This window comes from Brienomyrus brachyistius, chromosome 3 (genome assembly GCF_023856365.1).
Source record: "Brienomyrus brachyistius isolate T26 chromosome 3, BBRACH_0.4, whole genome shotgun sequence".
NCBI classification, from domain to species: Eukaryota; Metazoa; Chordata; class Actinopteri; order Osteoglossiformes; family Mormyridae; genus Brienomyrus; species Brienomyrus brachyistius.
Genome location: NC_064535.1, coordinates 12,063,581 through 12,077,417, shown reverse-complemented (window position 1 = coordinate 12,077,417; position 13,837 = coordinate 12,063,581). Strand labels below are relative to the sequence as shown.

Here is a 13,837-nt window from a genome sequence, read left to right as displayed (position 1 = left end):
TGCTTATCATGAGTGACTAAAATCCTGCTGACATGCTGGGAGTTGCAGAGATCTTCATTTTCACAGAGCAGTTTGAAGCCATGGCTGCCCTCCACCTTCCTGCCAGCCTGCCCTGACCTAACAAAGCTCCGCCTCCCATGGAGGGCGGAACTTCGCTCTGCAGCTGTCAATTGGCCAATCTGCCCGTCAGCCAGTTTGAATTGTCTAGTGTGATTGGGCAATTCTCAGCAGGATGTGAAGGGCATATATAAATGATTTTGCCATTGAGCACGCCACGTTAAACATTTTAAATAGATGCTAGCGAAATGGGTTAATGTACAGTAGAGACAGATGGTCTTTAGAATTTTCCATTCCAATTATGAGACTGAGTTATGGGAGTAATTGCCAGCGAGGTTGCCAGATGTGGATTTCGATTTCCTGCAGGGTTTGTTTAGCTTTATCTGTGTGTTGAGTGAGCGGTTCGGTAATGACAAACCCTGCAGACTCAAGCCCAGTAGATCCTAATGGAGTGATACATTAAAGGAGAGTTTCCATGTGCTAATTACCTGCCAGAAACAATAATTAAAGCTGTATCGGCCCACACGGCCTAAGATTAAACGAGGAGACCAGCTAATCATCCCCGCAGGGTATCAGTGGCATAATTGAGTGATGATTCGTTATGGAGCACTGATGAACAACCCAGGCAAAGTACCGCGGATCAGTGACACTAATTCCGTTTTTAATTAGACCGCCATTGACCGGGCCTCATTCACCCCCATCTCCCTGTTCCGTCCCAAACTCTGCCTGCCTCGCTGCGCTGTGATCGATCCAGCTTCTTTATAACCGGGGTGCCAGTTTCCCGTCACCTTTTTACGGAACCGGGGGGGGTGGAGAGGTTACACCACAGATACCCGTGGCTGGGGTTTGTTACCATTTGTAAAGCTGCATTTCCAGGTTGGTGTTCTATGAGGGAGGGTGGAGCAGATGGGCAGGACGCTGTGAGGTTTTGCTCAGATCGGCTCACATGAGGCCTCCCAACCCCTCCATCCTTGTGTCTCCACTAAAATTCAATGGCCTGATTTTTCCTCCCTGGTCCTCCCATGCCCAGGCTCTGAGCTTTGACCAATGTCACAGGAAAAGCTCCACCCATAGACCCATTTGCCAGAGTTTTACAATTTGTGTTTGGTCTGTGTGCTGCGCATTACATTGCATTTACTTTGGCATAGCTTGTAATGAATGACTGTTTGAACTTCTTGACCACCACCCCCAACCCCCCGGGAGAAAAGCCTAGAGGTGCCTCCCCCGAGATGTTTGCCATCCTTTGGTTGCTGACCTGGTTTAATAGTGCTGGGCGATGATTGGTGTGGTCCAGTCTGACAATATTCCTTTAGCATATTTGCAACAATAGAAATGTTGCTTAGTTGCTTGGGACTTTGTGCATCCAGTACAGGCGTATGGTTGGATGGGATTCACTGTGTCTGTGTAACGATGAATGCTGCTCTTAACAAAGTGACTTTAGCTGAGGTCGCTTTGGAGGATGACAATGTGTAATGAAACGAAATCTTTATCTCCTATTAGAAAAACACACAGTAGATGGTAAAGGGCCATTTCTCCCCTAGAGCATTTTTTGAGGTTAAGGACCTTGCTGAAGGGCTCAACAGTGACATCACCGTGCCAGCCAAGGGATTTGAACTGACAACCTTCCGATTATGGATACTGAGGCCTAACTCCTAAAGCTACACATCTCTCTGTACACACGTGGCCTCTCATTGTTCATCACATCTCCATGACTTTGCTGCCATTCCATGACAAAATTAGCGGAAAATTATCCCAACATGGCCTTTGAGTAAGCTTACAGATTTGTGTCATATCAGTATTTTATTTAAAAACATGTTTTTCAATACTGTAACTACTTACAAAAGCTAAATAAAAAATCTTATTTTTATTTTTCAGTTTTAAGTTCATTTTATATTACAGAAACAGTGAACGCAGATGCCAAGCCTGCAGATTGGGCGTACCATAGATGTATATTTTAAGTAAATAATATCTATTCTAAAAAGAGAGATGATGATTTATAATGACAGTGAGCAGAGGTGGACCACACCAGCGAGTGGGCAGGAGCAGAGCTTGTCACGTCCCAGGCTGGAATCTTAATCCTCCTATTCAGAGTAGTGTGGTGCAGACCCTCATTTGACCTGCGGGGGGCGCTGTACTGTCAAAGACTCCATCACTTCTGGTAAGCCACCCTTCCTCTGGGAAGAAAGGATGCTGCCATGACCATATTCCTATCTCACCTAGCTGTCATTAAAGCAATCTGTTTTGCATTACATATATATACATCATATATATGTAAATGTTTTATATATTTTTTTCAATATCTACAATTACAGAGATACTAATACCAGTGAATCCTTGTTGGTGCCAGTTCTGAATAGACCATGCATAGGTGTTTCTCAGTTTCTGGGTCCCATACCTGAAAACACGCATTCTCAAGGACAGATGAGATGTGTCACTGGTGAGCTCAGTGGCCAATCACATTTGCTTTTACTTGCATGTAAACCACCACTCACCCATCTCTTTGGTGAGATGCTGCTTCTCCTCCACTTTCGCTTGAATCCCTCCCTCTCCCTCACATCATGCCTTGCATGCGCTCCCCACATTTGTCTTTTAAATCCTTTATAACTGAAATTACACTGCCTGGCCAAAAAAAGTCACTATTTAATCAGTACTTAAGAACCAATGATTGTCTCATTATTACAACTCAGCAATGTTATGCAGCAATACAGTAATATCAGCTGAGTATGTGAATCTACTGAATGGCCAGGTTGTCCCATCGATGGATTTATTTCTTTCCTAATGGCATGAACATATTTCAGGACGATAAGTCCAAGATTCATTGGGCTTGAATTGTCAAAGGTTGCGGAGCACGACGAATCATTTTCACACATGAATTGGCCACCAGAGGGTCTTCACATTAACCTCACTGAAAGTCTTTGAGATGCGCTGAAACAGATTTTACAGAGTGGTTCAACTCACCTGTCATCAATACATGATCCCGACGAGAAATGAATGCAAATCTAGGTGAAAAAATTGCTGCGATGTCGCATAAGCACGTGGAAACAATGCATTGACAAATGTGCGCCATAATCAAAGCTAAAGGTGGTTCAACGAAATTTTAAAGTGTGTGGCTATTTTTGGCCAGGCAATGCAGATTACAGGTGACCGTTGCAGATATACTGCTGTCTGATGTCACTGCCGCACAAGGATCCGTTCATGTTGCGTATATGGGCTAAGAGGAATGTACGTCTCACGGTACTGCAAGGACAGCGCTTGATAGGAAGCATAGTCTAAAATGGCAGAAAGTTGTGTGTGATGAAGCCGCAGGGGGGGGGGTCTTCAGGATGTCACTGGAACATGGTGTGGAAGGAGGGGCAGCGGTGGGACTTCATGCGCCTGATGGCGACCTTGAGCTCCTTGTTCTTCTTGTCCCACCTGTGGATGGTGGTGAGGAGCAGCTGCTGGTCCGCGCGACGGCCCATGATGAGGAACATGCCCTGCAGGCTGTCCAGCTGCGCGCAGGTGCAGTCGGCACCATTCCTGATGCGCAGCACCAGCTTCTTCAGGTCTTTCCTGCGAAGCTCCCCCATCTTCTGCACCTTCCACTTCTTCTGCATGGCGATCACCTTGCGGTCATTCTTTTCCTTCTTAACCTCCTTGATCTTCACCCTTAGCACTGGAGTTGGAGATAAGGTACATTAGTGACCTGCAGCCCATGCTGTGGGAATACTGTGGTGGCGCTTGCCTGTACGTATGTATGGATGCTGTCCTCGCAGACTGGACTTCAGCCGCAGTGTCCATTTTCCAGAGGTCCTGTGGATGTACCTCACTGAATTGGCTCCTACTGCTCTATTTAAAACACGCGACTAATCCAGATGTTACAGCCAGTTCTTTTGGAGCTCGAAATGAGTATTACTTACAAAACGTTCCCCACGTTCCCTGCGAATTAGTGAGCCTTTCACTGAACCTGTCTTTCAGGCAGACCACTAGCTCTCCGTGTGGATGTGTGAAAGTCTTTCATTCTCGCTATGTGCTGCGGCTCTGCCTTTTTTTTCAGATTTCCCGTCTTTGCTATTGGATTCCAGGCTCCCTGCTGAAGGTCAGGCGACCGTGTAAATATTATATCAACTGTGAGGGCCTGAGCACCTCTGAATGGGAAACAGGGGCACACCAGCGGTGAGCAGGACCCACAAAGACGCTCGCTGAAACTCAGTCTGCTGGCTCCAACAGAAACCTCTTTTGCAGCTCTCAGCAGAAGGTCCCTTGAAGACCGTGGAGGGCTGCACAGGGGTCACCTGTGCCCTCCGACAGGCGCCTGTCCTCATATACAGTTGAGATATGTGCTGAGTCAGCTTTGGCCCTAGATAACCACAGCTGTGAACAGAGATACTGAAAAAGGGGGTTCCGTTTAGCGGCCCACGCTCTCCCCCAGCACCATGTATTGGTAGAGGTCGAAGCTGTGCAATATAATTTGGACAGGTGCAACAGGGTAGGCGGGGGTGCTGAGATCTGGGATAATAGTGTATAGCATAATAGACTATAGTATCTATTCTAAGAGGTAGAGGAATGAAAAGACTGGACGGAATGCGCTCTTCTGCCCAGTAGTGGGATGGCAAAGGCCTATCGTATTGATGGATCAGTTTGAGTAGTAAATATTCATGATCATTCTGGAAGGTGTGGACATGTGACCAATGGTAGGGGTAGAGCAGGTATGCAGGCTGAGTGATTCCAGAAGTTGGCTTTTTGATTGTATAAATCATCACTCAGAGCATAGCCCTGGGGTCTGCACTTCGTCCAACCGGAGTGCGCTTCAGAGAGGGGCTGATTGTCCTGCCTCACTAACGTTGCTCACTAATTAGTGATTTATGGCGTTCAGTCATTTTACACCGCAGGCCTTCAGAGCGCAGACCTGGGACCCATTTAGCTCCAGTGCTAATAGTGACGTGTGTATATACTGATTATTTGGAGATGCTTAGCTCTGACCTACTGATATGTGAGACTTTTTCTGGCGACTGCTATCATGGGAATGAGAAAGGAGCGACAGGCTGGATTAACCGGGACGTAACGCAGTCAGACTTTATCTCCAGGTCGTGCTCAGGGATGGTTTCCAGTCTTGGTTGATGTACTGCTAACGATGCCTTGATCTGAGGTGGGCCTGGAGCTTGTGAGGGAGAGCTACCAGCACACCTGTCCAGAAAAGGACAGGAGTGGTACCATGTGTGGGAGTGTATTCAGAGGCCCGGAGCCAGCGGGTGGTGAGTGTTGGTGCCCCCACATGGCAGCCAGGAAAAGCCTTCACTGGAGGAGGGTGGTCCTGCTCTGGCCAGACAATGCTGCAATGTCTGGGTCCAGACTCCTTATAAGAATTGACCCCAGGGGGGATCTGGTTCTGATAGCCTATACACCCTGTTCCAGTTCTGCTCCCAATCAACCTCCTCCTTCGAATCATTAACAGCCAATATCATTCTAGGCCACCAATCAGATGGTAGTATTTTATTTTTCCTGCCTGTCAGCTCTTACTAGCCCATCAGATAGACCAGGTATCACCAGTTTGACCATCACACCTATTGACAGCTGCAGTTTGTCTGCTATTGTGTAAGAGAAAAAAAAACAAGATTCTTTGGATTTTGTTCCTTCTTAGAATAACATTTTCGCCAATTTACTTCAATGTGGACAAACATCACAGTCAATGCACAGGGGGCTTAGTGATTAATGTCGCGTTCAAGCGAAAGCGGGGCAGACCACGAAAACCAAACAGCGATGACGCAAAGCAGGCTCGTTCCGAAAGGAGATTAGGCACTGCTTGTACTCCTTCTCCATCCCTGCACACTCTACCCACAACATAAGTCACACTGCCCCCTGTCAGGCTCCCTGAGAAATTACACCTACGCTCCATTCACTTCATGTCAAGGCTTCATCTATCATGGCTCCTGAGTTAACGGCAAACCTCTTCACGTCCTGGTATGTACTACAAATAACCTTTCACCATATGTTTTAATGTTATTTATCACTTTTATAACCTACCAGAAGTGTTTTCTAATATACCCCGTGGGAGTAAGTAGCAGAGTCTTTCATCATATAAATGATCGCACCGGTCGTCTGCACGAGGGCTATATTAGAAAATCAGCAGTAACTCCGCTGCTGTCATCTCACACGGGAACCACATCAGGGGCAGTTTCAACACTTAACCTTTGGGGGTGGGGGTGGGGGGGGGCAGTTGAGGCAGCGTAACTTACTGGTACTTGAAAAACCAAAACGCACCACCTAAACGAAGTAGCAGTGTCAGTGTTGCTGTCAGTAGGCGGCTGTGGAGTGTCAGGCCATGGTGCCGAGGAATGGAGCGCCCTCTAGCTGCCAGGCAAGTAAACTTGTGGAAGCCCTGTTCTCATCTCGTGATGAGGTATTTCACTGCTGACTATGACGCAAGGAAGTCAGACTTATGTCATAAGGACACTCGTAATTCATTTATTTTCTGCATGTTGTAGTTTACTGCCTGTCCAGTAGACGGTTCATCTTTTCCCACAGTGCTAAAGATGATTTATAACAGCAACACTCAGCTTCATGTTTTTATCTTTATGGCGGAGCAATTTGCAGACATTTCTACAGCCCTCTGCTTTCTTCATTTGGGGAAGTCCACACAAAGAACCGATTGTCTTTATCCCTGGGGGTTTCAAAGAGCTTCTCTCAGAATGATTAAAGTTTACATATAAACATCTGATAATGAAACGGTTTGTAAGGCTCCTTGAACTAGCACAGGAATGGTAAAAGCATGTCCCAAAAATCAGCCTTTGAACACTGAGGAAGAGAGATAAACAGTGTGGTAAGATAAACCTAGTGGGATGTTTCAGTGTTCCTTTCACACTATTCGTTCTTAGTGTTTGGCTGCTGGAATAGGATGATTAGTGGGACAGTGACTGTCGTAGCTTCCCGTCTATGTCAACCTAACTGCAGTGAAAGCAAGGAGTTGGGTGATGGAAAGCTGGTACATTTTGGTGAAAACTGTAAGTCATCAAAGAAATCTCCTTATGCATATATCTTTTGCTGCTATTATTAGTATTACCACAAAATAACACTAGCAGTTAAACAGACTCACTGAGTCAGAAAATGCATAACTTTTGCCTAGTTTTGATTTCTCCTTGCAATCATACTGAAGGCTCCATTGCTCTGAAAACTTAGAGAAAAATGCTGGGGGCATGTCGTATCTGGTTGACTTATCTCAGCCATTTTGGACGCAACTGACAGCAGTGTCTCAGAACTATTTCTCCACTGGGGGTCACAGCATAGCCCCCCCCCCCCCCAGTGTATTCATTTATAAGCCAGAAATGAACGCTGGGTAACATCTGTCAGTGTGTAAACAATGGCCAGGTAACATCTTTCAGTGTTCAAACAATGGCCGGGTAACATCTTTCAGTGTCTGAGTGATAATAGGTGGATAATGCCTTTCTCTGTATAAACCAGGGTTGCTCGGTTGGTGGACTGAAATACAATTTAATCTGGACCATACAATGGACCCCCACCATGCTCAACCAAACACTCACTGGTCAGCAGTGAAATGTACTGGTGTGGACCCTCCCCATGCTGGGTGATATCTACCCCTCCCTCCCTTCCCCACTGGAAAGTTTTATTGGGGGCAGTGGACCTTGGCTTAGTTTTGCTGATGGAATCTGGACCTCAGGGAAAAATAATTGACTACCCCTGGTGTACACTATGGCTAGATGACATTTTTCAGTGTAAAATATGGCTTGGAACTTTCCTAGTATGTAACGAGGTACATAAACTGTGTTGTTTGTGTGACTGTGAGGCTCTTACCAAAATCAGAGGCACAAAAGTGGTCCAGGATGGTGTCTGTCTTCAGCTCACTGTCACAAGGTGGGCAGACTTTGGAAGCTATGGGGAGAAGAGGGAGTGAAGTCAAGGTCACCATTTTGAGGTGCTTCTGTTACATGCTATCAAGGAACATGCTCTGGTTCACATTAATAAACTGATATAAGTTTTGTTAAGTATGTGATACATCAGAAACAACGTGTTTACTCAATGGAGTATGTAATAAAGAATGGTAGATGCCACTTTTTGTCAGTTTCAATGTATTTCACGGAAGATTGTGATTCTTTTTGAAAAAATGGAGTGGAACCAATTCTTTTGGCCATAGCTGTAGATGCAGAAGGAAGTAATTTGTATATGTCCTGTTTTTAAGTGTCTGAAGATGAAAAAAGTCTGTGTTGTGACGGAAAGATTTGTGTGTGTATTTCTGGGAGATCGCAGCGGGATCTGGCTTATGATGGAACCAGCAGGCCTTCTGTTGAGTTTAGGGTTGCCGAAATGTTGTGATGACCTCCCCTCCTCGTGTTGCTTTGCTAACATGCAGGCCTTGCATATCCTTAGGTTTGGACTGGTACAGTAGTAGAGGACAAACAGTTTATAATAATGATAAATGTGACTGCCATGGGGGAGACTAGGCAAGTTGTGCTATAGAAATGTATGGGATGTAGCTAGTTCATGCTTTAAAGTAGCAGCAGATCCTATCTGTTCCTTCGCTTTGATACGAAGCCTTACTCAAAGAAACAAGGTGAATTTAGCCTTGTCTCTGTTCCTCTCATGCAGGTGACAATATGAGTCGATAGGCTGCTGATGGAGGTCATTCTCAGGTCTGGAGAGGAGTAGAGGATGCAGAGAGGAGGCTGTCCTGGAAAATCATGCTGAGATTCCTCCCTGAGAGGTGTCTGAACCCCAGGAGCTGGAGCTGGGCTTTGGTGTGAGCTGCAGGCCGTCTTCAACTTGGCCAGCATTGACACCCAGCCTGCCTGAAGCTCTTCCTTACACTCCTCCTGTGTCCTCTTGCCTTTATCTTAGGAATGGCTTGGGAATGGGACTTTAAGTCTGTGATCTACAGGGGTCATCTTCTGAATTTATGGCCTGAAAGGCGCTAGGTCTCCTGGAGGTACCAACAGACGTGAGGAGAAGCAGAGCTGGATGCCAAGGGACAGAGACACGTCACTATGTTGCTCTGATGAACGTAACTCACAGCCATCCTCTCCATATCTTGCCTAGCAGGAAGACCTTCCCTATCATGGCTAATTTCACTGGTGACATCCTGTCCTCCTCTAGGAGTTATTTACAGTCGCATGTTGCCCTAAAACCCCAATAATATGTGTTCTGTGTCCTGTCCGGCCCTGAATAAAGTGCAACATGATGCCACGTCTTCTCCTCTGGCCGTAATACAAAAGGCACACAGAGATCATGCCTAAGGTCCAGTCATACCCGTCAGACAGGCTTGCTGTAACTAATATGGCGTCTGGCACGGTGGTGTGGATGATGGCGCTGCCAGGGAGTGTCGAGGAGTTGTGAGACTTCAGTTTTGGACTGTGAAGGCCCCATGGGGATAGCGGTGCCTGAGCCGCTGGCATGGGATGACCACAGCCCCCTGAGTCTGGCATGCTGTGAAACCCGGCTCGCACATCTACACTAAGCAAGGTAGCCGCATGCCATGTTTAGGTCTTGAGAGGTTGGATCTCTCCCAGTTGTTTTGCGGGTGGTGGTGGCTGTGGACATGCATATTATGTCTGAGTCGGCCATCATTTGACTGCTGAGGTGGCGGGCTGCTTGGAGGCGGGCCAGTGGACCTGTCAGTTATCCGGGGGCCATATGGTGGCACCACTCAGATACTGACGCTCTTCCTGCTCTCTATCGGAGCACATCCTCCAGGTGCTATGTTACAGTATGGCACTTTCAAGGACCAGAGGTACACCCAGCCTTGTGCAGAGTAGGGGAGGGCAGCGAGGTGGGGGCGGGGCTTTGCATGGCTGATGGAGCAGCGTGCAATGCCCCTGTCACTGAACTCTGATTCATGCTGCATGCTCACACTGCACGTCCCTTTTCTCTTCCTGTTTAATTGCACCTCTAGAACCTAAGACTGTCTACCAAAATCTTTAAGGCACATTGGGGGACACTGTTTTCCAGCTCAGAATGATGGGCGACGATGCTTAACATAAAGCCTCACTGCTCCTGAATAAAACACAGTGTGTAATTTATGTCATGAATCTGAGTAAATGTGCTGTTTGTGCAGAAAGATAAGGTCAAAATGGTCCCCTGGCCTTCCACGGTGACCGCTGAAAATATGACGCCTATTACTGTTGTAGGAAGCCTTATAAATAAAGCTTGCAGTTTTATGCGGCAAAGTGAGTGTAAGTTAAAGGTAAACGAAGCAGCTGGCCTCTTTGCTGCCTTCCGCGGCCAGCCTGCCTTGTGGTTTTCGCTTAGGCTGTCCAGCAGTAGCTCTGAAGCAGGTATTAAGCTTGGGGGATCGCTTTACAGAACTGTGTAAGGGAGCCACTAGCAGTAGTGATGGAATGGGCTTTAAGGAGATGGTTTAAGGAAGGTCATTTAGGACACAATGAGTGAAAAGGGGAATTCTGTGAGGTACATCTATTCAGCAAATGAAGCCCCTAATCAAAGGCTGGTCCAATCTCCCAGGTCAAATGCAAACAGGGGAGTCTCTCTAAACCGAACCACATCCAGAACTCTGCAGAAGTCTCAGGCAGTCATGGAAGATGATGTTTAAATGCTCTTCATGTTGGTGAATAACTTTACCTTTATGTCTATCAAGGTTTGTCAGCTTAGCCATTCAAAACCTCTCCTAAGTCACCCCAGTATTTGCACCAACCGTCCAATACACCCATACTCACCCACTAGCGCATCTTGTATGGCCAATCTATACCTTACTGACGTTTTAAAGTTTTTTAATTAATTAATTAATTAAGTGAGGTTCTGATGGCTTGGGTTCCCCTGAGGACAGGTTTGAGAATTTAAGTAGAGTAACTTTTTTGAGAAAAGAAGAAATTACTGTTAGTTTTTATTGTGTTACTCTTAATATACATTTATTCTTATGTTAAATTGTGGTTTTTTTTTGTTTTGGGCAAAACTAATTGGAGTTACTAAATTGCCCGTAGGTGTGCATGTGTGAGTGAATGGTGTGTGAGTGTGCCCTGCGATGGGCTGGCCCCCCATCCTGGGTTGTTCCCTGCCTCGTGCCCATTGCTTCCGGGATAGGCTCCGGACCCCCGCGACCCAGTAAGATAAGCGGTTTGGAAAATGGATGGATGGATGGATGTTTTGGGCAAATATATATTTACTACCCAGATTAATAGCCTTTGCATTTCCCTTGACTGCCTAAAACCTTTAGCACAGTACTGTATGTGACCGGTTTTTTAAGCATGATGTTTGGTTAATCGGACCCCCCCGCAGCCGGGCTGGAGCAGCACATACAGTTGAGCACAGAGTTCCCTGAACATCCCCTACAGGTTCTTTTTCTGTGACGTTCTCACTGCCCCAATCAGAGAGCCTGTTGCCAGTGTTTGCTCCTCACGGTGTGACTCTGACTTTGAATTTCATCTGTCTGCCTGCCATGAATAAATTCATCCAAAATTAAAGCCTTTGTCTCTGTCTACTAAGGCTTGATCTTTTTTGGAATTAGAGGCTGATGACTCTGCTTAGCAGCCTTACGTGGGGCTGTTAGTCAATTCCCTCTATAATCCATGCTCTCTTACTCCAAGAGTCTGTGGATTCATCCTGTCTTCTGACACATATGATCCCATGTCCTACATGCACACATAACCCCATCTTTAATATATACACATGTAGAAGGGCTCCTACATACGTTTTGACAAATGGCAGCAGAAGAGGCTGTTCCTTTCTGTATGGCATCCTAAACCCTGACATGTGTGTGTTTTATGCTGGTTTGCTTCATCTGACGTACGTCCAGCGTTATGTGTGATTTATTTATCTTCATGCTTCTTTTAATCAGGGTGACTTACAGACCCAAGCATATGTGATACCAGTTATGTATCATGAGTCTAACCTTTTATTTCATTGCGGACGCCTGTCTGGGTTTCTGCGTGTGTCGTTTTTCCATAATACCATGAGTGCCAAGCCAAAAGGGAGACCCCAGTCGTCATCACACTATGCCATTCATCCCCCACCCCAAGTGCCCAGCCATTTGTAGGCACTCCCCCCACTGTACTTTGCTGGCTTCCTAGACCCACTTCCCCTCCCATCTCCCTGGTGCCCTCTTGCATCATCCTGCCATGCTCTGACGCTCATTCACCTTCCTTACTAATTGGCTTCTCGGCTAATCAGCCACCGACCGCCAAGCGGGTGGAAGGACAGAGCAACCGCGCTCACAGCTGGATGCGGCCCCCTCCAAATTCCTGAAGAGATTTTCATAATGAAAATACAGAACAAGCTTTTGATTCTTGCCGAAAATGGCAAATCCCCTCACGTCTGCTGCCGCTTTTGAACAAGCCATTTCTATAGAGCCAAACCATAACTTAACAGAGAAAGAAACAGAACCATTCTCTCTGTTACTACAAAACTACACCTATAGTGCCTATAATTAACCTATTTCATATTCATACAATGGTCAGAATAGCTAACAAGTATGAGCTCAGTTTTCAAACTCAGAATATGTGTAAACTTAATAAGTATTTTTGATTACTGGTCACTCCATAAAGATGGAAGGTAAAATTTACTGAATATGAACTAACTTTAAACCCACCAAGGCTGACTGATTCTCTATGGATTAGTGAGGACTTCAGTTCTGCTCTGCAATGAAAGTCTTGTTTAAAATGATCTACGGCCCTGAAACGCGTGGTGAAGGCTTTGCTCTTCCCGTGCTCACACTGATGCCTTAGGTACCACGGAACTCCTTCCTACAGGTGACTTATCTGAGCAACTTTATGAGCTCCTAGATTCCTCGCATATCTTCTTATATTCCCGTGTGACGGAGCGAGTACCTGACATTTAGACAGGGATTCATTCATGCCCAGAAGACGCCCCCCACCCGCCCCGGCAGGGACGTCCGTACCTGGAGTTGGCACCACCTGCTGGCCGGCGAACTGCATAGGGATGCAGAGGTCGTTGTCAGTGGGGAACTTGCGGCACTGCAGCATCTCGGGCCAGGGGAAGCCGTATGTCTCCATGACGGGGGCGCAGCTGTCGCGCACAGCCTCGCACAGCGAGCGGCATGGGTAGATGGGCCGGTCCAGGCAGATGGGCGCGAACAGCGAGCACAGGAAGACCTGCGTGTTGCTGTGGCAGCGCTTGGCCAGCAGGGGCACCCAGCTGCCGGCCTGCTGCCGCACCTCCTGCATGCTCTCGTGCTCCAGCAGGTTGGGCAGCCGCATGCGCTTGTAGCCCACGTTGTGACACAGCCGCAGGTCGGCCGGGATATCCACACACTGCGGCTGCTTGGCGTGGACGTGCCCGCTCTGGACGTTGTCTGCCTGCCAGGTGTAATAGTCGTAATCCTCAGCAGCCCAGGTGAGGAGGGTCAGGCTTAGCACCTGTGTCAGCAGAGCACCGCTTCGCATGTGCGCCATCTTCTGGCTGAAGAGCAGGAAAATGATAGAAAAATAGAATTATAAAAAAAGAAACTATATGCGTTTGCGGCAGGAGGTGGTAATCCCGTCAGGGACAGATCTCTGACTGCAGCCCTGCTGCGTTCAGGTGCTTTACAGACTCTCTGCTCTGTTCTGCCAGGTCCTCTAAGGTTCACCTAGCGTATAAGAGGCAGCGGAGAGTTCCGACTCCCAATGCCAGCCCCCTCTACAGCCTGGTGCTAGTCTCCTCCTCCCACTCCCCATGCCCCACCTTCCTTATTCCTCCTCCGACCAGTCACAGCACAGGGAGGCGTGGCCTCTGCCTAGTTGGACCCCAACCTGCACTACTTGAGTCCGTCACAGGCTTTCCTGGAGCACAATGCTTGCGCAGGCCATCACTCTGCTTATTCTTTTCTCTCTTCTCGTTC

General features: G+C 47.2%; 1 protein-coding gene across 1 annotated transcript; it reads right to left on the bottom strand.

Annotated features, from left to right (window-relative positions):
- Positions 1–1,838: 1,838 nt before the first annotated feature.
- Positions 1,839–13,609, bottom strand: LOC125739544 (secreted frizzled-related protein 5-like). The gene is made up of 3 exons (XM_049009765.1): positions 12,896–13,609; positions 7,846–7,923; positions 1,839–3,712 (listed from the first exon to the last, which is right to left on the bottom strand). Exons 1-3 carry the CDS (start codon positions 13,407–13,409, stop codon positions 3,384–3,386), a joined length of 921 nt encoding a protein of 306 aa, XP_048865722.1. The 5' UTR covers positions 13,410–13,609; the 3' UTR covers positions 1,839–3,383.
- Between the last annotated feature and the right edge of the window lie 228 nt (positions 13,610–13,837).